Source organism: Sabethes cyaneus, chromosome 2 (genome assembly GCF_943734655.1).
Source record: "Sabethes cyaneus chromosome 2, idSabCyanKW18_F2, whole genome shotgun sequence".
Classification (NCBI taxonomy): domain Eukaryota; kingdom Metazoa; phylum Arthropoda; class Insecta; order Diptera; family Culicidae; genus Sabethes; species Sabethes cyaneus.
In genome coordinates this window covers 171,442,769-171,463,465 of record NC_071354.1, presented here as the reverse complement: position 1 = coordinate 171,463,465, position 20,697 = coordinate 171,442,769, and the positions used below count along the sequence as shown (strand labels likewise).

Here is a 20,697-nt window from a genome sequence, read left to right as displayed (position 1 = left end):
GGTGTGCATCTGCCTGAAAGTAGCGAAAACTTCTCAGATAAGCAATTATTTAGTAAATGGTGTATACATAAGAATAGTTAATTGCGTTTATAAAAACATGTAATTACATTCTCTCGTAATATAAATGAATGAAGGTACCATCGTGCCAGGACTCTTGGAACAGTTTTGCACTCCATTCAAAATTTAATAGTTTAAAAAACAGTGTTTTTTACATAAATTTCACTGACCCATTGATAGCTAGACGGGCAAAACATCTCGTTCGAAACAAGTCGAACGAAATACAGAATAGGGAAGAAAGATTAGCTACAGCAATTGGCTTATTTGTTTATTTGTTAAAAAAGTCAACAGATTTCTGGATCCTAATGACTAATAAAAACTACTAGCTAATGTTCTAAAGCGAGATTTCAACACGTTGCGGCTAACGCCAAAGTCAAAACAGGATACAAAACGGTTAAAATTGCGTTGTAAGCTAGTTATAGTGCTAAAGGTGCTGTAGTTGGTTCTTCTGTGTGGTATACGTAGAATGAATTGTTCCGTGTTAAGCGAGGCGGAGCTGAAATGTCGATTCTCTCAAGTATCCAAGAGCAGTCGATCCGAGACGTCAAAACATCTGATATAAAAACAGCTTTGATTACGTCCCGACGTCTTTGCAGAGAGTCCAGGTTGATTAGTCTGCAACGCTGTTCGTAGCTTGGTAGTCTGATCGGGTCGTTCCATGGTAGCCGTCGGAGCGCAAAGCGAATGAACCTCCGCTGTACTGCCTCGATTCGGGTGACGCCATTTTGATAATACGGGCTCCATACGGGTGCGCAGTATTCAAGATTAGAACGAACCAACGCACAGTAGAGTGATTTCAAGCAGTATATATCATTGAAGCTTTTGGCGATACGCATGATGAATCCCAAATTCCTGCGGACCTTGTCGACAACGAAAAAAACGTGTTGTTTGAAGGTCAGTTTGGAGTCGAGTAGTACACCGAGATCTTTGACGCAATCTACACGTCGTAAAGACATGCTTGACAGTCGGTATTCGAAGATTATCGGATTCAGCTTTCAGGAGAACATAATCACTTCACATTTATCGGGGTTCAATGTTAGACGATTGTTTTTACACCATTCGGCGAATATCGACAGCTGGTCCTGGAGTGCGAGAGTATCAGACGAGTCATTTACTTTTGCGAACAATTTTAAGTCGTCGGCAAACGCAAGCCGAGGACCTTTGAGCGTTATATTGACGTCGTTAAAATAGATAAGGAAAACCAAAGGACCAAGATGGCTACCTTGCGGAATTCCAGAGAAGGCGGTGAAGGCCTGCGAAATGGAGCCGTCGATAGATACATTAACGAGACGATTCGACAGATACGATTTAACCCTCCAAAGCCGAGTTTATCCAGTTTAGCGATAGCGATTTGATGATTCAGCTTATCAAAGGCAGCAGAGAGGTCCGTGTAGATGACGTCTATCTGAGAACGCTCGTCGAAGCAGTCCATTATGTGGGAAGTGAGTGTTAGTAGATTGGTGGTTGTTGAGCGCTTGGGCATGAATCCGTGTTGTTCATCGGTCAAATACTGCTGGACGAACGAGGAAATTGGTGCGATCACGACAAGCTCGAAGAGTTTTGATAATGCACATAAGGCGGAGATTCCTCTGTAATTGTCCACGTTTCTTTTATTACCCTTCTTATGAACTGGAAACACAAGCGGATTTCCAGACAGAAGGAAATACTCCTGAGCTAATCGATAAGCTAAACAGACGACGGATTGGGGCTACCAAGGCTTCAATACAGTTCTTCAAAAAGATTGAAGGTATGCCGTCCGGTCCACCAGAGCAAGAGCTTTTTAGCTTCAGAGCGGCCAGCCTAATCATAGCATCGTCAATAGTCAGGTTATTGAGAGAGTCGCCGAGACTGGGAACGCTTTCTAGTGCAGTCGATACTTCTGTGTCAGACAGTCTTTCGTTAACAAAGACACTGGAGAATTTCCGTGAGAATAGTTTACAAACCATATCCATATCAGTAGCAGTGTTGTTTCCAAAGAATATTGCTGACGGAAGATTGTTGTCTTTTCGTTGAGCATTCACATATTTCCAGAATGACTTAGGGATACGTTTCAATCTGCGCTGGACGTTGTTTAAGTATTTACGGAAGCAGTGACGACTGAATTTTTTGTAACGTCTGTTGAGCGCCAGATAGTGGTTTCGCAGCGATTGGGTCTTGTACCTTGAGTGCCTCCTTAATGCAGCTTTTTTTCGGATTTCAGGCGACGCAGCGTAGCGTTTATCCAAGGTAGATACGGTTCTGTGCGTATCGTTTTTTAGGCACGTGGCGATCGATAATGTAATTCAGAATATGCGAAAAAGTCAAAGCAGCAGCGTTAACGTCATTAGCATCCAGGGCTGTATCCCACTCGATACACGTTAAAGTTCTTTGGATAAGGTCGAAATTGGCGCGATTAAAATCGTAGTACACGGGCAGTGGCATATTAGACATCCTGGACGGTGTATGTTGAATCGAAATTAGTAATGGTGGATGATGGAGGGCGTCCTTGACGAGAGGAGCCGGTGCCAACACACATTCAGGAGCAAGACTGCGAATGCTGGAGAAGCAAAGATCCAAACAGCGTCCGTTTTCGTTGAGGATTTTATTGATTTGTTGCAAAGTAGCTGTGCTATAGCAGTCGAGCAATTCATTGGTGATCGGGGGAAGTATCGAAGAACTGGAGTCGACGAACAAATATCCGTTGCCGCGTTCACACCAATTTATACCGGGAAGATTGAAATCGCCCAATATGAGCATGTCGTCAGAAGCGGAAGCTGCCGAGAAAATCTCGGAAACCGAAGCCGTGTGAGCCTTAAGAAGAACGGCCTCTCTTAATCCGGTCTGGTATGAAATAGATAGCGCACAGGTATAAACAGCGATCGGTTAATTTTATAGTGACCCAAACTTGCTCGACAGGTAACCAATCGTTGTGTTCCAGGACAGAGGCCTTGAGTTGGCGATGAACTGCTATTACAACGCCGCCACCCGTTGATTTACGACTGCAGACTTCGATCGCAGCGAAAGACTTCGTCGTTTGGTCCGAAGATTTGTGTAGAGGAAGTTCGATCGTCAAGCCAGGTTTTGATCAAGACAATTATATCCTATGGACTATCAGCGCATGCTAGCAGGTAGTCGGGGACGCTTGCGTTCATTCCACCGATGTTCTGGTAATAAAAGTGGATGTTATCGTATTGTATGTCGCGCGTGCTGTTCAGTGGCCGGTTAGATGACAGGGCTAGAATCGGAAGACAAATCAACGGTGGAATCTGAATTGGCGATAATGCGCTTGCCTGGCCAGGAGTTTTGGAAGCCCCCATCACTATACCCACACGCACGACCGGGACGGCTATTGAACACTGGTGATAAAGGCTCGACTGCTGCAGGGAGGATGGGAACTTCCATAGTACCAAAGTCGGTGCGTCCCGGTGTCCTGTGGAGTCCAGATTTTGGCATGGCGTCGTTCTGGCGGGTGGCTATGGGCTTTGTCCCTGATGTTCGCACGTTTTGGTTGTTTCCTACGTTGTCAGTTGAGATGGAACGATAGATCGACTCTGAAGCTGGGGTGCACGATGCAAAACAGCTTGAGAGAACGCTGGGATCAGATGCTCGACGACGGGGCATGTCGCTCCAGAAACCGTTGTTGCCTATGGAAGCAAGTTGGACACCCTCATCGCCGACACCACGCACAGAAACGGAACGGCTTTGATGGCGGGAACTGATTGAACGATCGACGAGATAGCGAGGCTTGAGTGGGGCGGGCGGGTTGAGGGTTTTCCATCAAACTTTGGATGCAGAAATAGGGGCGAAAGACAAATGGTCTTCCAGTGGTCCAGAGGTCGTTGGCCTGAAAGCGCGATACGCATCAGCAGAGCATAAAGAGGAACAAGATTTATACTTGCCAAGAGTTAGGTTCTGGAGACCCTGTTCCTCATACTCACACGCAGGGCCGGGACGACTGTTGTACGCTGGCGGCAGTGGCTCGACTGCGGCGGAGGGGTAGAGGGCTTCCGAAGTACTAAAATCGTTGTATCCCGGCATCCAGTTTGGCGACGGAAGATTGTCAGTCCTGCATTCGGCGTCTAGGAACCTATTTCCAACGGTCCCGGATCTATGATGGATGACAGTGGATTGCTCGCTGGGGTTATCTCTATTCGTGGAGTGGATGGTAATACTCGAGGTATAGATGGTGCCCAGTATTTTTTTACGCTGGTGCCTTCAAATTCCCTGAACAGTAAGCCGTGGGGCCATGTACCCGTATCAAGCGCAATATCGCGGTACTTTTCGTCCATACCGACTTTGAACGAAATGTAGTTCATAGCGTTCAGGTCGGCATCTTTTTTTATCAGTGGAATCACCATAATCGGATCACCACTGCTCTGCAGACAAACTTGCACAAGCTCAAGGATTGCTTCGGGCTTCGCAGTGGGGCGTACTCGGGAGAGGTAAAGCCAAAACAATTTTGACGTAGGACTACGTCTTACGGCAAGTTTTGAGATAGGGTGTCATTCCAAAAAATCGAAAAATGCGAGCGTCACGAAAAATGAAAGGTTTTGAGCGCTAATAGCTCAGCAGTTTTCCAATCGATTTTCAATATTCTTACACCAATCGATCAGAAAATCTTCTAAGAATTGACCCAAATGAAGAAAAGTATGGATTCTTGATGTTGAACTATTGAAAAATTGAAAATAATGAACCTATGTTTTAACAGAATTCTCACTTCGTGATTGGTTGGAAGATTCTTTGCGATGATTTAAACCTATACCAATTTGATATCTGTGCTTGGGAAGTAAGCCAAAACAAGTGACAGTTTCCTTATTTCAACAAGATTTCTTAACACCGCGGTTCAACCTAGACCATTTTGATGTCCTTGCTTGGAAAGTACGCCAGAGAGAGTAACAAAGCCCACTCGTGCCAACAGATTTCTTACGAACGCGATTAAACCTAGTCCAATTAGATGTCTGTGTTAGGAAAGTGTGCCAGAAAAAATGACACAAGTTCGTTATCCCAACAGATCGCAAATTCTTTACTGCGAGTCGATAAAACCTCGGCGAACTTGATATCTGTGTTGGAAGAATGTGCTACAGCTGTAGTGTTCGGTTATAATACGACTCTGTATGAATACGCATGCTTGCCGTTTCATTAGAAGTGTAGTGGAAAGATGTGCTGTTGATAAAATAGGATTGAATTGGTAAAATACCTTCAACGTGGGAAACCATGGATAATGAAAACAATCTTTAATTTCAGTAAGGTAGCAGGAAAGCAATAGTTTGTGTTCTTGATTTTGTTAAATTGTTTCAAATGCACAATCTTTTGAGAATTGAACGTATGCAATGTTGCTACTTTGATAAATGTTACATACAACGCATGTAGCATGTATATATGTTGCATATAGCATGTATACATGAAGAATCGAATGATTACAAGCATGAATACATGCTACTATCACTACAAAGAGACTTACGTAGTCCTGCGTCACCTATATATGCGGTCGTGTCTTGTACACAACCCCTCTGATTTTTTTCGGAGGGGAAACGGTTAACACGGTTTGCGAGGTGGACGATTTTGTACCAGCCAGAAGTGGTTTGCTGCCTATTGTACGCTCCTCGCGGCGTCGTTTTTTCGGCGGTTCTGCAGTCGTGTATCTTGACGTAAGGAGCGTAGTGGCGGCTTCAGAAACACTCTTCGAAAGCTGTTCTATGCGTTGGCCGTTGACTAATATGGCTTGCTTCAATTCGCCAACAGCTTCGCCATGGCTGCTAGCAATCGATGAGACTGCGCAGCTCACCGATGACATTACCCCTTTGAAGCGAGTCATTTTTATAAGCTTGACACACTCGTCACACATCCAAAGCAAGTTTTTACGTTCACGTAAAACTTTCAAGAAAGCCGCGTTCATTTTAGCGCATTTGGCGTGCACGAGTTGGTCACAGAAACCCATGCACTTGACATGATCCCCGTCGGCTTGAACCGGTTTAGCGCACTGCTCGCATACGTTTTCCATTTTGATACAAATGAAAAGCTTAAAACCGTGACGGATATGCACTTGGTGTTCTAATGCTTTTTACGTGGACGTTCCGGTGACGGCTAATATGTCTCGACTTTTTCGACGTACTATTAAACCAAGTAACCAAGAGTTCGAATAATGGTATCTAACGAGGGTTAAACAGCTTTATGTATATTAATCTATAACTTGCTAAGCAGCGTCACCTTTAAGTAATTAATAACCGAACTTTCAAGCTGTGCTGGGTTCGCTGAATAGAACGCTAAGCAGCTTCGAAATAAACTATCAAAAACTAAGAAAAAACTAACAGCAGCACTTCTATGTTCTATTTTCATACTTCTACCTAACTTCTATATTCGTTGCATTTGCCCGCTGCCCAAGTAACAATGGTAGCTGAATTGCAAGAGCAATGGCTGTTTACGGGTTGGTTTAAGGCGATCAAAGCTGCATTAAGTAAGCACTTAAATGGTGATTAAATAAGCGATGTTTAAGTTACTTTAAGTTTTTTAACCCAGTTCTCTTCCAAAAGCTGATAAACAAGCTTAATAGCGGATTTTTCCACTAAAAAATCTGCTTCTAAACAGCCATAAACATCAAACCGTTTTACAGTTGCTTAAAGGTGTTAAAGTGTAGAGTGGAAGCTTTCATTAGGCTCACAGCTTTCAAACTACTTTAAGGCTGCTTAAGGGTGTTAAAGTGGCTTTACAAACTTCTACCAAGTTTTCTTTCGGCTCACAGCACACATACTGCATAGAATTTCGCAATTCGGCTGACAGTAAAAGTTTGTCAGTTATCGACATTATCGACTGCTACACGCTAGGCGGGCTAGGCTTCAGGTGTAAAGATATTCTCACTGTTTGTTCTGCAGATACAAATGGGGCGGATCACACGGTGAGTGCTTATGGATCAAAAGATGGCGGGTTCAATTCCCGGAAAAAAAGATATGCATTTTTAAGTAGAGCTTAATTATACGAATTATACGAATACGAAATTAAAAATATCGCGTTCGAAACATGCTCACAGCAAAATAATAAAGGCTGCACTCCATTTTTTTAATTTAAAAATAGATTTTTTTTGGCTGCATAAAGGTTGATGAAGCGTTGATTAAGCGACTGGAAAAGCAGATTGCAAAATTATTTCTCGTTCTAAAAATAGAATTGACGGCATTGCGTAGATTGGCTATTTAGGAGCGCAAAAAAGTTTCTCTTAGGCTATGAACCATTTCGCGAAATTTTTAACTTTTTGGTTAAAATTTGACAGTTCGATGGTTATTTCTCCTTGAGTGGTTAAAATCAGTTCCGAATGTGAACCATTTCATATTTGACGGATTGATAGTTTTTTTTTTGCTCAATGAGAGCATATAAGGTGAGGATGAAAATGGTGTTTTTTTCTGTCCGAGTTAAAATCGGAGAAATTTTTGATGTTCATTTGCTTTTATTTGATAGATAAAATTCATCTCATTTCAACCCGGGTTGTTTGAACAAATTTATTATGCGGTGAGCATCCATACCAATGTAAAAAAATCCAACGAAAAATCAGTGAAACTTGTGGCAGCTCTCTTCCTCACCTGTGCATACCTCATTGGCTCTCAGAACTTGGTTAAAACTAACCATGCTCCAGAGTAGAGATGGTCGGGTATGAAAATTTGAATACCCGAACCCGACCCGTACCCGATTAGGAAAAAAAAATAAAAACCCGTGCCCGACCCGAACCCGTAAGTTTATTTTTTTTGATACCCGAACCCGACCGCAACCCGTCGGGCACGGGTACGGGTCCGGATACCCGACAATCTTTAGTGTTAAACGAGGTCAATAGACCCGACCCGACCCGTACCCGGTTTCAAAACCAAACCCGTACCCGACCCGAACCCGCAAAATATTTTTTTTCAATACCCGAACCCGACCCGTACCCGGCGGGTACGGGTACGGGTGCGGGTTTCGGGTAAATTTTCCGCTACCCGACCATCTCTACTCCAGAGCAGGGTTATTTTCGGAAAACCATTGAGGCTGTGAACCATTTCGCGAAATTTTTAACTTTTTGGTTAAAATTTGACAGTTCGATGGTTATTTCTCCTTGAGTGGTTAAAATCAGTTCAGAATGTGAACCATTTCATATTTGACGTATTGATAGTTTTTTTGCTCAATGAGAGGATGAAAATATTGTTTTTTCTGTCCGAGTTAAAATCGGAGGAATTTTTGATGTTCATTTGCTTTTATTTGATAGATAAAATTCATCTCATTTCAACCCGGGTTGTTTGAACAAATTTATAATGCGATAAGCATCCATACCGATGTAAAAAAATCTAACGAAAAATCAGTGAAACTTGTCGAAGCTCTCTTCCTCACCTGTGCATATCTCATTGGCTCTCAGAACTTGGTTAAAACCACCCCATCGACATCTCTATAACGAGCTGCAGTGAACGTCAGCGACAGGATGTCCTGGGCTCAAAATTTGACAGCGGGCACAAATCAGACTGCTGGCAGTTGAGTGAAACGTAGTACTGACATGCTATCTCATTTTCACACACACGAGATGTTGGCAGCGAAAACAAGGTTGCCTGCCGATGGGGTGGTTAAAACTAACCATGGTTCACAGCCTGAACTGTCAAATTTTAACCAAAAAGTTAAAAATTTCGCGAAATGGTTCACAGCCTTAAGCTTCATTGCAGCTTCGAAAGCAGCTATTAATTAGCCTGAAGCTTGATAAAATCACCAGATTTAGATGTTTAAGAGCTGAAAAAAGGTTTTTATTTCTAAACCTAAACCATAGATCAGCCACAGGTTGAATAAAATCAGCTATAAAAGCGTTTGATCAGCCTGAAAGTGTTACTTGGGTGATGGGTTTGAACCCGGGTGTTCCGCGTTGTAAACCTGTCTCGATCCACTGCGTCACCCACGTGGTACACACTGTCTCCGAATATAATAATCAAGGTGCGTGACAATAGCTTAAGTAGATTTCATAACTATTTCAATACTTGTTAATCAAACAGTTAAGCAAGCGTGTTCGATTGGCTCCCTTTTGACAATTCTCGCTGCTCGATTGGCTCCACCCCATTGACATCTCTATATCGAGCTGCAGTGAACGTCAGCGACAGCATGTTCGGGGCTCAAAATTTGACAGCGGGCCCAAATCAGACTGCTGGCAGTTGAGTGAAACGCAGTGCTGACATGGTATCTCATTTTCGCACACACGAGATGTTGGCAGCGAAAACATGGTTGCCTGCCTACGGGGTGATTGGCTCCCAAGATGGCTGCTTCCGCGTATCTCTCACCTCTGAAGATTTCCACCTTGTACTTGTACCAGATTTCAATGAAATGCTTTTGGCAACCCTGCCCAAATAAGCCATAGCATTTTTTTCTGGAAATGTCAATCATTATTGCTTTTTGTCAGTGAATAGGAACTGGATTTTTCTGAAGTAGATATACGTTTTAAACGTTTTTATTATTGATTTGTAATATTCTGAAGTCATGAGTGCGAAAAAGTATTTAAAAACAGTGCCTGCTCAACAACCAACGCAACCAGTAGCAAAAACGGAAAAGGAAGAGCAATTGTGGAATGCATTAAAGCGTCATATCATGAGAGAACGGGAACGGAAGAAACAAGGTACCTACATTTTAATATAACAATAAAATGGAATCAATAAAGCAGGATATTTTTCCGATATTCAGAATTAGAAGCTGAAGTTGAAGAGGAACGACTTCGCAAAGAACGAGAAGCTCGTGAAAAGCAAGACGTAATGACTCTAGGAGAAACTAAAGAACAAATCCAGATGCTAGAAAAAACTCTCCAAGAATTACGAAACGAAAAACAACAACTGTTCCTCCAGCTTAAAAAAGTATTAAACGAAGATGACAACCGCAAACGACAGATGAAAGAATCGGTGTATGTACTTTTGAAAAAGATTGTTTTTGTTAATTTTAATGTTTTTATTTTCAGGGAAATGTTTGCTATTCATAACATTCCACAGCAACAGATTTTCCTTCCACAGCGCACCACAACCAACGTTCCTCCACACCAACAGCATCTTATCCATAAGGTTTATTATTTATACTTGGTCTTTGGTAATCGTAATTTAAAAACAATTTGGTTTCCATAGGCTAACCCGCCAGTTAATGTGGTTAAGCGAACGCACAGTCCCTCTCCGCAAGGCTATTACAAGCAGCCTAATCCATCTCAGCAGTATGCACCCCCGCAATCGCAAAGTAAGTACACATTTTGTTCTATCCTCTTATTCTTTGAACAATACGGTCTTGAGACTGATTTTTAAAAGAACATAGTTTTCTTGCTCTAGAAAATCGAAAATATTTTATCTCACAGCGTTAGTTTCGTTTTGGCTCCCTTTATGATAGCTCTTAACCCGTTTTTGTCTAAATTTTGAAATCTTTTTTCTACTAGTGTAAATGATTTCAAGTTTATTATGTATTTACTGCCAATTGTTTTTCCTTCTTTTCTCGAAAACAAAAATAAACTATCGAAATAAACAAAATTTGATAAACCAAATAACAGAAATCGAGGAGGGCAGACGAGGCCCGGGTGAAGTGGCCCGTGCCGTTCTGTGGAACAGTGAGTTGACCTTTTTGCTATCTTTTTTATATCCTCAGGTTTGCTCTTTTTCCTACATCTATCCTGCAATTTCTTTTGTCTCCTCATCTATGTTATATCCATTAGATTGGTTTGGCTTATATTTCATCATTTCAAATAATTTTCAAAGCGTCGGTTTTTTTTGTACAGCAATTCAGAGTTCGAGGCAATCCTTTTGACTTTAAGTGGTGGCGGTGCAGGTGGTGGTGATGATGACTTCCATTTTCACTGGATAATTGTTGGGCCTTTTTAGAAAGCAGCGCAAAATCATTGACAACTGCGACATATCTATCAAAAGGGATCTGTCTATGGTCTATCCGTGTGTTTAATAAAAATCGAGTTTTCAGTATAGTGCTGTCTTCATTCCAACACGGACAAAAAAGGGCATACTAGAATCGCCAAATTTTAAAATCGACTCTTTTCTACGTGAGGTTCTTAGCGATAAGACTTTGATTGGTTCGATGAATTTACATTTGCTGCTGCGTCTAAATTGGTTGTAACATTACAAATTCGCCGTATTTGCCATTTTTGTTTTAGCTTCACATTATTATTTTTAATGTTTATTTAGTTGTGTCTTTAGATATGTTGTTAATTTATAGTTCCAAGTGTTTAATGCTATGTTGTGCACAGTTTTATTCCTATTTATATTGACAAAGTAGCGTGTGTATCCAACATTGGTTCCCTTTATTTGAATTGGGTAATAAAACGACCAACTTTCATACATTTTACAACTTTTAGTTTCGTAAGATTTGTTGTCTTTTTGAGCTCTTTTGACAGTTAGATTGGCGTAAATACGAAATACGTATACAACTATTAGTTTTTTGCGACCAATCTGGCAAGTTAGTACACCTTTTTTGGTACAAACAAGCAAACGAAAATGGTCTTCTGCTTTTATAATTAACTAAACAATAGAATCATAAGCCTTCGATACAATTATATATAAATATGTGTATAATATGCATATATTGAGAGTGGTGTAAAACTGCAGCTTCAACGTTGAACCAAAGCAATGTACCTACTTTAGCTTTATCTATGGAAAAATCCTTTTTGGTACAAGCTTTATCAATATAATAGAATATACCAGCGCCAACATCACGGCTGAGGAATCTCGGCAGAGCAGCATTTTGTGTCGAACTACGAATTAATAATTCTACGGAATAATTGTAACAGGTAACAGATTATCTTTACAAGTTAAATGCAATCAAGACTCGTGTGTACGTACAAATTAGGTTGTTTGTTAATAATATCTCAAATAAATAAATGATAATGAGAATTTGTGGTACTTATTCGAAGGGAACATGTTAATTGTAAATAGTCTCTATCTACTTATGCCAGAAGTTTGTGTTTCCCCGTCATCCTAGCGAACATCACTAACCAAGCCGCAAATATCTAACAGGACAGAACGGCATTCCTAACTAAAACGGATCCTCTAATCACCCAAAATGCTTTAGTCCCTATTGCAAAGGATCTCCATCGAAATGACTATCTATGCTTATGCATTTTCAGAATCACAGTACTGCCCACCTGGAACATTGTTCTATCCGACTGGTGCACCTCCGCCACCAAACCCGCAGGACAATCGACAGCCGCAGCAAACACAGATAATCTACCCTTATCAGTCGATTCCGATTCGTCAACCTTGTCTTATCGAGATACCACCACAACAAGGGCATCCACAGGCCCTTCAGAAGGCACCTGAATTGGTGAAACCCGTCCCAGCATCAGCTCCAGGGAACGTCTACCACATCACGCTGGATCAACATGGAAATCCGCAACCTGCGCCAAATCCTGGTCCTCCTCCGCAATTGAAGGCAATAACGATTGAGAAAATACCCCAAGACCGAGGTGTGCCGTATCATATTGAGTTGAAGCACGATGATCGCAAAGACATGCGTCAGGCACAGCCCCCTCCACCACAACCGCCCCAACAAACAACCCATCTGCCGGAGGGAATTGTGTACACATCGGCCATGCGCCCAGGAGCAATTCCGATGCACGCAATTGCATCCAACCAGCAAGTAAGCGCCATTGATCTAACAAAATATTGTTAAATAATCGCTTTTTTGCTTCATCGGCAACACAATCAATCACTTTCATAATCTTTATGCTTACTGTATTTAACCATCAACTGAACATATCACTAAACAACCTATCTCCACATGTTTTAGTTTTGGATCCCGTTTCATTACATCATTTATGTTTGGCACTGCTTAAAATCTTCTCGGCACCGCACCGTACTTGCTCCCACTTGCATTCACTCTGTATTAACATAGTTATTCGCATTATTATTGTCTGAATGTCTACCACGCGCTAACAATAGCAAAAAGAAAAATATTCGTTTCGTATTGTTTCTACCTCTTTTACATTGGCTCCCCCATACGTGGCATTGTCGCACCTTCAGATGCCGAAAGGGGGCAGCATCACGCAGGGCTACCCGCCAGTGCGACCGCCGCCGATTGCAAATCCCTCCCAACAGCAACCGACGCAGATGCATTATCAGAGACATCGTTATTAGGTTGTAATGTCAATTTTTTGAGTTTTCAGTGGGTTTGACGAGCAGAGAAAAGGATATTTCACTGCATTTTTTTTCTTCTAATCATCAAGTTTCATTTCAGAAAAATAAGCGCATTTACATTTCGATGAACCCTGGTCAATATAGATATTTTGTTCTACAGACATGTCGAGATACTTAAGTGCATAAGATTGTGTTTGATTGAAATAGATTCTCAAAAGTACGCTAAGGTTCTTTTTGCGCTGGACATTCGCACGAAATTTAAAAAATCGAATATAAAAACTATACGTTAATTTTAGAAAAATGCAGCTTAAAAAACCTTAGTGTATGTAATCTTGTATGATCTTCAACCGTGAATTATTTCCTTTATGGTCAAAGGTGACATTCTCATAATAAAACTAATCCAACATGTTTCAAGAATTTTATAAACACAAACGTGAAGATAAAGGTGTTCCTTTAAATCAGTGATTGCCAAACTGCGGCATGTGGCCCTTCAAGATGATTCGTGCGGCCCGCGGGCTGATGGTGGATTTTTGAATAAATTTTTCGATGTCGCAGGGGTCATTCAGTTTAGTCGCAATGCCTCGTGCATGTGGATCTGAATGCTTTCCGCTTTAAATCTTGTGATGATTCCTAGAAGATGGTTTTTGCTGCCGCATATTTTCTGCGCAGAAATGGCCAGAGGCCAGTGCGGCCCGCGGTATTCATGGGGCGATCTGATTTGGTCCGGACCATGCTTATGCCTGAGCACTACTGCTTTAAACGTCGTTCTGAACAACAAAAGTGAAAATGTTCAAGATACCGTCGACTTGTTTGCTCAATTCTTCAAAAGTGTCTACGATTGGGCAACCACTAGCAATTTCCCTGAATTTGTTCCATCCGATACGAACATGTCTCCAATCAATTTGGATATGGAAGCAATTTTGTAATAAAATAATTACTTCAGCAGCCGAGAGCTGGGGTGGCTCTTGCCGTATGGGATACTCACTCGTCGCCAATTCGTTGCGCGTCTCGACACACGCAAGTTGGTTTCAACCTGGTCGAGCCATCTAGCACGTTGGCCCCTCTATTCCTGGTGCCGGTGGGATTCTTGAAGATTCCACTGTACAGTCGTCCAGCATCCTTGCGACGTGGCCGGCCCACTGTAGTCTCACAACTTTCGCCAGGTGTACGATGGAAATCTCTCCAAGCAGTACCTGTAGCTCGTGCTTCATACGCTAGCTGTTTGTACTCTACCAAAAATTGTCCGTAATACCTTTCGTTCAAATACGACTAGTGCACGTATGTCTTCCGTAAGCAAAGTTACTGTCTCAAATTCGTAGAGGACTACCGGTCTGATTGAAGGAGAAAGTAGGCTCGATTTCCAGCTTGAATGCGTCTTTGAATCTTCTTACTCGTAATGTTGTCGGCGGTGACCAGAGATCCCATATATACGAACTTTCAATCGCTTCCAGTTCATCCCTGTGAATAGTCACTGTTCGTGGGAGGCAAACGTTGCTTTCTCTGGAGCCCCTTCTTACCATCTATTTGGTTTTCAACGCATTGATTTGTAACCCTATCCTCCTAGCCTCCGTTTTTAGGTTTCTAGTAATGATGTCGAGGACGTCTGCGAAGGCTAGGAGTTGGCTACTCTTGCTGAAGATTGTTCCTCTCATTTCGATGCCCGCTCGTCGGGTCACACCTTCAATAGCGATATTGAATAACATACAGGATAATCCATCCCCTTGTCGCAACCCTCTGCGCGATTCAGAAGGACTCGAGAATGTCCCCGAAACCCGCACGTAGCACATCACTCACTCCAGAGTAGCTTTGATCAGCCGCGTTAGTTTGTCCGGGAAACCGTACTCTTGCATTATCTACCATAGCTGTTCTCGCTCAACAGTATCGTATGCAGCTCTGAAATCTACGAAAATATGATGTGTGGGTACGTTGTACTCTCAATATTTTTAGAGGATTTCTCGGGTACTTTTTTATTCCAACGTATCTGCAAATGAAAGATTCTCTTCGTGTCTCCTCTCTTCCGCTTTTTACGGCGATACTAATGCACTGAAAAGAAAATTTTCAAAACAGTTGGCTAGCTAGTGACTCCGGCAATCGATTCATACAAAGCTGATGTGTCAAAATGCATTAGTATCATCGTAAACATCGGCAGAGAGGAGACGAAAAGAATCTCTCATTTGCAGATACGTCGAAAGGAAAAAGTACCCGAGATTTGTCGGAGAGTAAAAATTTGATCCTTAGTAGCACGGGCTCCCATAAAGCCCGCCTGATACTGGTCTACGAATTCTCCTCCTATTAGGGATAGACGACGCAACAACATCTGGGAGAGCACCTTGTAGGCGGCGTTGACCAAAGTGATGCTGCGGTAATTACAGCAATCTAGCCGGTCGTCCTTTTTGTAGATGGGATAGACTACATCTTCCACCACTCCTCCGGTAGTTTCTCCTAGAGAGCTCTGTTGGGAGTCTTCGTCGGTTCTATTATTCTTCATTTCTCGGGTAAATTTTCAAAAAGACCTAAGTAACAATGAGAGATTCTCTTCGCGTCTCCACTCTTCTGTCTTTCACGGCTACATAAATGCATAGAAAAGGAAATTTTCAAAACATTTAGCTAACTAGTGACTCCGGCAACCGTTTTATGCAAAGTTGATGTGTTAAAATGCATTAGGATCGCCGTAAAAAGCGGAAGAGAGGAGACGCGAAGAGAATCTTTCATTGTCACTTAGGTCTATTTGAAAATTTACCCGAGATTTGACGAATTTCTCGTCGGATCTCTTCGAGATCGGGAGCCTGTTGTCGTTTGTAGGCACTCCGAGGTTAACTTCCGTTGCGTCTCCTGCTGCTATATCGCCGTTGAGGTGCTCATCGAAATACTGCTTCCACCTGTCGACCACCTCGCACTCGTTTGTGATTAAATACCCTCCCTCTTCCCTACACATGTCAGGTTTAAGTGTGTAGCCCATACGAGTTTGGTTCACCTTCTCGTAAAACTTGCGCGTGTTATTAGCCCGGAATAGTTGTTCCAGCTCCTCACGATCTCTGTGCTCTTTCTGGCGCTTTTCCTCGTCAGGATCGTGGTCAACTCATACCGCGCTCGTCGATACTTGGCCAAATTCTCTCGTGGATATGCTTAAATAGCTTTTCCAAGCTCTTTTTTCTTCTCTATCGCTTGTTGGCATTCCCCGTTGGCAAACCAACCATTTCGTGCACTCGAGGTTTCCACTCCTAGCACCGCGGTTGCGGCCTCGTTTTCGTTCCATTCGTTTTCGAGGGTCGAAGTATCTAGCTCCACAGAAGAAGGCAGAGCTTCATCCAGTATGCGCGCGCAGTTTTCGGCAACTGGTCGAATATTTAACCGAGGAGAGCGGCTTTGTCGCGAGGTATAAACCGTCGATAGTTTTGAGCGCTCGTGTACTGCTACTAGGTAATGAGTCGATGGCCGCACGCACCTCGTAGGGAGCATACGTTGGTGATGTTCGAGAAAACCCGGCCCTCGGCGGTTTGAAGTTCGTTGGTCACGTGATTGCCAAGTGGCTTTGTGGATAATGTAAGCACCGCTGGGCCCATTGCCTAGATCTGACATAAGTATAATTGGCATCGATCGCAATTGTCATCAACTAGCTGTCTGCAAACTTGCAATTTATCCAAATACATCTGGCTAATTCTATCATCTACTGATTGTACAAAACTGGTAAAAAAAATTCAGTGTTTATTTTTTCATATATTGTTTAAAAATCAATTTCCTACAACTCACACTTAGACATCATTTTTGGGCAAACCTAGTTTGCAAGATACGATTTTTCAAACATAGTACCTAATAAATTAAATACGCCCTTTTTAAAAGCGATTCTTGAGCCTAAATGGTGTCAAATTCTATGGAAGGTGCATATTTCCTCTTATCAAAAACGTAGATGACGTTTAGAATAAATAGTTCAAGTTTTGTTATTTACCTCTTTCACATAACACTACTAAAATTTGAAAATTACAGAAATGTGTTTTGTTCCGCTTTCATAAAATCGTAAATATCTCAGCAAGATTTGTACATATGTCCATACTTTCTTCGGCAAAGTTGTTCGTCATAAAATTTCCCATCTATACAGTATAGCTACGTTGCTTTGAGATACTGTTTGAAACTCTTTTTTTGGCGTTTATTTTAATGAAATTTCGAAAATTTCAAAATTTTGCTAAATTCAATAAATTACTGTAACCAAATATGACTCCACACGCAAAATAAACCACACGTTCTTTCCACGTGAAAAATCACGTAAATTTCTCTACAGGGAGTTACGTGACTTTCAGTTGAACATTATTGGAAAATACAATAACATCTGTCTAATTTCCACGTAAATGCACGCATACTAATGCAAACTACGTTAAATTCACGTAAATAGTACGGGAAAAGTTAGATGGAAAATAATCACATAACTTTTCACGTAATTTCGACGTGAAAATTATTTTGAGTGCAGACATGCCACCATAACTTTTTTATGAATGTACAGCCTGAATTCGTTAATTGGACCATCGATTGCACTCCAGCTGATTCGCTAATTGGGCCGACTGACAGTTGTTAGAAATTTCTAAACTCGAAAATTCCATACAATTTTGACATTCAAGTTGTCATATAGCCCAATTAGCCAACACCCAATTAACGAACCGCCCAATTAACGAAACTTTGCTGTATCAGATCTTAATGATTGTGAAAAAATAGTTAAGTAGGGTAACCAACGTATTTTGGACCCCCTCAGCAGCTGTACCTAATTTGGACACTTACAGCAAAATCAAATGCAAGTGTCCAAATTATGTACAGCTGCTGATGGGGTCCAAAATAGGTTGATTACCCTATCTTGTTTCATCTATTTTAACATTTCTATAAATATTTTTTTGAATTTACTCCTGAAAAATGCCATTTTTTCATATAACTCAAACGTGCGACCCCTAAATCGCGTCAACCAATGTTGACGCCACCCCACCGACAGGCAACCATTTTTTCGCCGCCAACATCTCGTGTCTGCGAAAATGAGATAGCATGTCAGCATTACGTTTCACTCAACTGCCCTCAGTCTGATTTGGGCCCGCTGTCAAATTTTGAGCCCAGGACATGCTATCGCTGACGTTCACTGCAGCTCGATATAGAGATGTCGATGGGGTGGTTGACGCCATATAAAAGTTTTGTTGTGACACCCTAAGCTATCATTTGAGGGGTGAGCCTCCGGGTTTTCTGTCATAGTGCTATTTTGGGACACTCTAATGTAATATGGTTCTAATTCATTATATGTAGTTTTAAGCTGCAATACACGTCTGCTGCTATAAAAAAGTAGTTTCATTGGCCTAGAATCAACAGATATCTTTGCCAAACTTTCGGGGTTATAACTAGAGAAAAACTCACAGTAAGAGATACGCGGAAACTAAAGCCAACGATTTGGCATCAGTGTACAAAAACTGCCAGCACTTGCTGCGGAGCAAAATGATGTAGCACTCAGTGTGACTTGATTGTTTTCAACATGATCCGCTTTAGTTTTATTCACATCAATTTTGCACAATAAAGCGATATATCTTTCAACTTAATCAGTGTAAAATGCATTGCAAAGCTTTATACACACTGTATCCGAGTATAATATTCAAGGTACGTGACAATAGCTCAAGTAGATTTCATAACTATCTCAATCATTGGCGGAACTAGCGCTCATTTCTAGGGGGGCTATAGCCCCCGGCATTTTTTTGACCATTTTATTTCCTTGGCATATTAAAATTAAATGTACATTGATGCATGGGAACTTTAAGTTGTGATGCATATAAAAATTACTCTCAAGATTTTAATATGTAAACCCAGGTAACCAATAAGCATTTCCAATGCAATTTAAATGCAAGCCAATAAGCATTTAAGTTGCCTTAAATGCTACATAAATGCTATTTTGGCAAAATATGCGGCTACTTTACTGCTAGCCCTCTTATAGTGCTGACAATGCTTATTTGCAGCTAGTTACCGACAAGAAGAATTTAAATAGAATTGTGGATGCCAATTTACAACAACTATGCAGTCAAAAGGCTGATAAACAGCAACTTGCAGTATAAAACGCCAGGGATGTTAATAAACGATTGATTTACTGCTTATTGGTTACCTGGGAAGTTATCTAACTATAGTTTTTTCTTAAATTTAAAAATCCAGTTTCATTTTTCTAGGGGGGGCTAAATGTTTCCTAGGGGGGGCTTAGCCCCCCCTAGCCCTCCCCTAGTTACGCGAATGATTTCAATACTTCTAATCAATTTTTTAAGCAAACAGTATGCGTGTTCGATTGGCTCCCTTTTGACAATTCTCGCTGCTCGATTGGCTCCCAAGATGGCTGCTTCCGCGTATCTCTCACCTCTGAGTATTTCTAATTATAACTGATCAAGCAGCACCCTGTCGCTATCAACAAAATTTAGCGATCTGCAGTTACAGGTACCAAGTCTCCATTCGGGCGACGAAATAAGGACATGTCGCCTTTGTTCATGTCGAATGTTCCGAGTAGAATTTTCTTGACTCTTTTTAGTTGTAGTTTAGTGAGTTTAGATAGGTGGCCGTACTAAGTAGGGCTTACGCTACCGAGTCTCGTGATGCGGCTGCCATCTTACAGTGTAGAGATAACACTGCTGTATACGACCTACACGGAGAATAAAAATGTAGTTTCAACCATATTTATGGTTGTTTTACGCACAAACAAAAATTTCGTTTTGTTTCAAACTGAAATGTATGATTGAAATGAAAATATTTATTGTTACATCAATGTCAACTTCAAATTTGAAAATACTTTACTTTTAATTCAAAACTGTTATTTACTTGATTCAAACAGAATCTCGTTTGGAAACAACAATATTTTCAGGTTGTTATAAAAATATTTTATTGAGGCTTAAAACAACAATCATTTTGTTTGAAACAAACCGGAGCTTTTTCGCTCCGTGTAGTTTCCACCGGGGTTGGTTACTCGATCTCCGCTAAGGTTGCTCGTATTCCGGCTGGTACCACGCGGGGGTAAGTAAAGGGGTTGCTGGATAAGAGGCTAAGGACCACTTAGTTTTACACAATATGTTTCATTTTTGACTCAAAAAAATATTTTGTCGAATCAAACACACATGATTTTTGTTTTTACAGCATTACTGACAGATTTAATAAAGCTCATTTTCCCTATTTTAGATAAAGATGTGGTATTGGCTTTTGGTCACGGGTTTCGTGCGAAAATATTATATTTCGTTTATTGTCGACGTTTCGAAGGGTATCCCTTCATCCTCAGGACAGAACGTATTCGAAACGTCGACAATAAACGAAATATAATATTTTCGCACGAAACCCGTGACCAAAAGCCAATACCACATCTTTAACAAAACCAGCGGTCGTTTTTATTATCATCGAAAAACCCTATTTTAGATTCCACAAACTGTTTCGATTGAAATCTCTAATTACACAGGTCTGCAAAAAATAATTTTTTTCCAGATGCATGAGATACTTTAGGTGAATTATATGTTTCTTGAGGTGCTGAATCCAAAACTGATTTCCGTTTCTCTCCATCACGTACAGATTTTTTGCAAATTAT

At 41.3% G+C, this 20,697-nt stretch overlaps 1 protein-coding gene across 1 annotated transcript; it reads left to right on the top strand.

The window, feature by feature from the left end:
• Window positions 1-9,443: 9,443 nt before the first annotated feature.
• Window positions 9,444-13,434, top strand: LOC128736962 (G protein pathway suppressor 2). Its single transcript, XM_053831483.1, has 7 exons — window positions 9,444-9,640; window positions 9,706-9,919; window positions 9,974-10,073; window positions 10,134-10,239; window positions 10,544-10,600; window positions 12,125-12,636; window positions 13,020-13,434. The coding sequence occupies exons 1-7, from the start codon at window positions 9,505-9,507 to the stop codon at window positions 13,131-13,133; spliced, it is 1,239 nt and encodes a 412-aa protein (XP_053687458.1). The 5' UTR covers window positions 9,444-9,504; the 3' UTR covers window positions 13,134-13,434.
• Window positions 13,435-20,697: the final 7,263 nt, after the last annotated feature.

What these genes read in the sequence shown, in the direction of transcription:
- LOC128736962 (XM_053831483.1), top strand. Translation starts at nt 9,505, where the DNA reads ATGAGTGCGAAAAAGTATTTAAAAACAGTGCCTGCTCAACAACCAACG. An exon ending in CGACAGATGAAAGAATCGGT is followed by an intron (nt 9,920 to 9,973) that starts GTATGTACTTTT and finishes TTTTATTTTCAG; the next exon opens with GGAAATGTTTGCTATTCATA. An exon ending in CCGTGCCGTTCTGTGGAACA is followed by an intron (nt 10,601 to 12,124) that starts GTGAGTTGACCT and finishes ATGCATTTTCAG; the next exon opens with AATCACAGTACTGCCCACCT.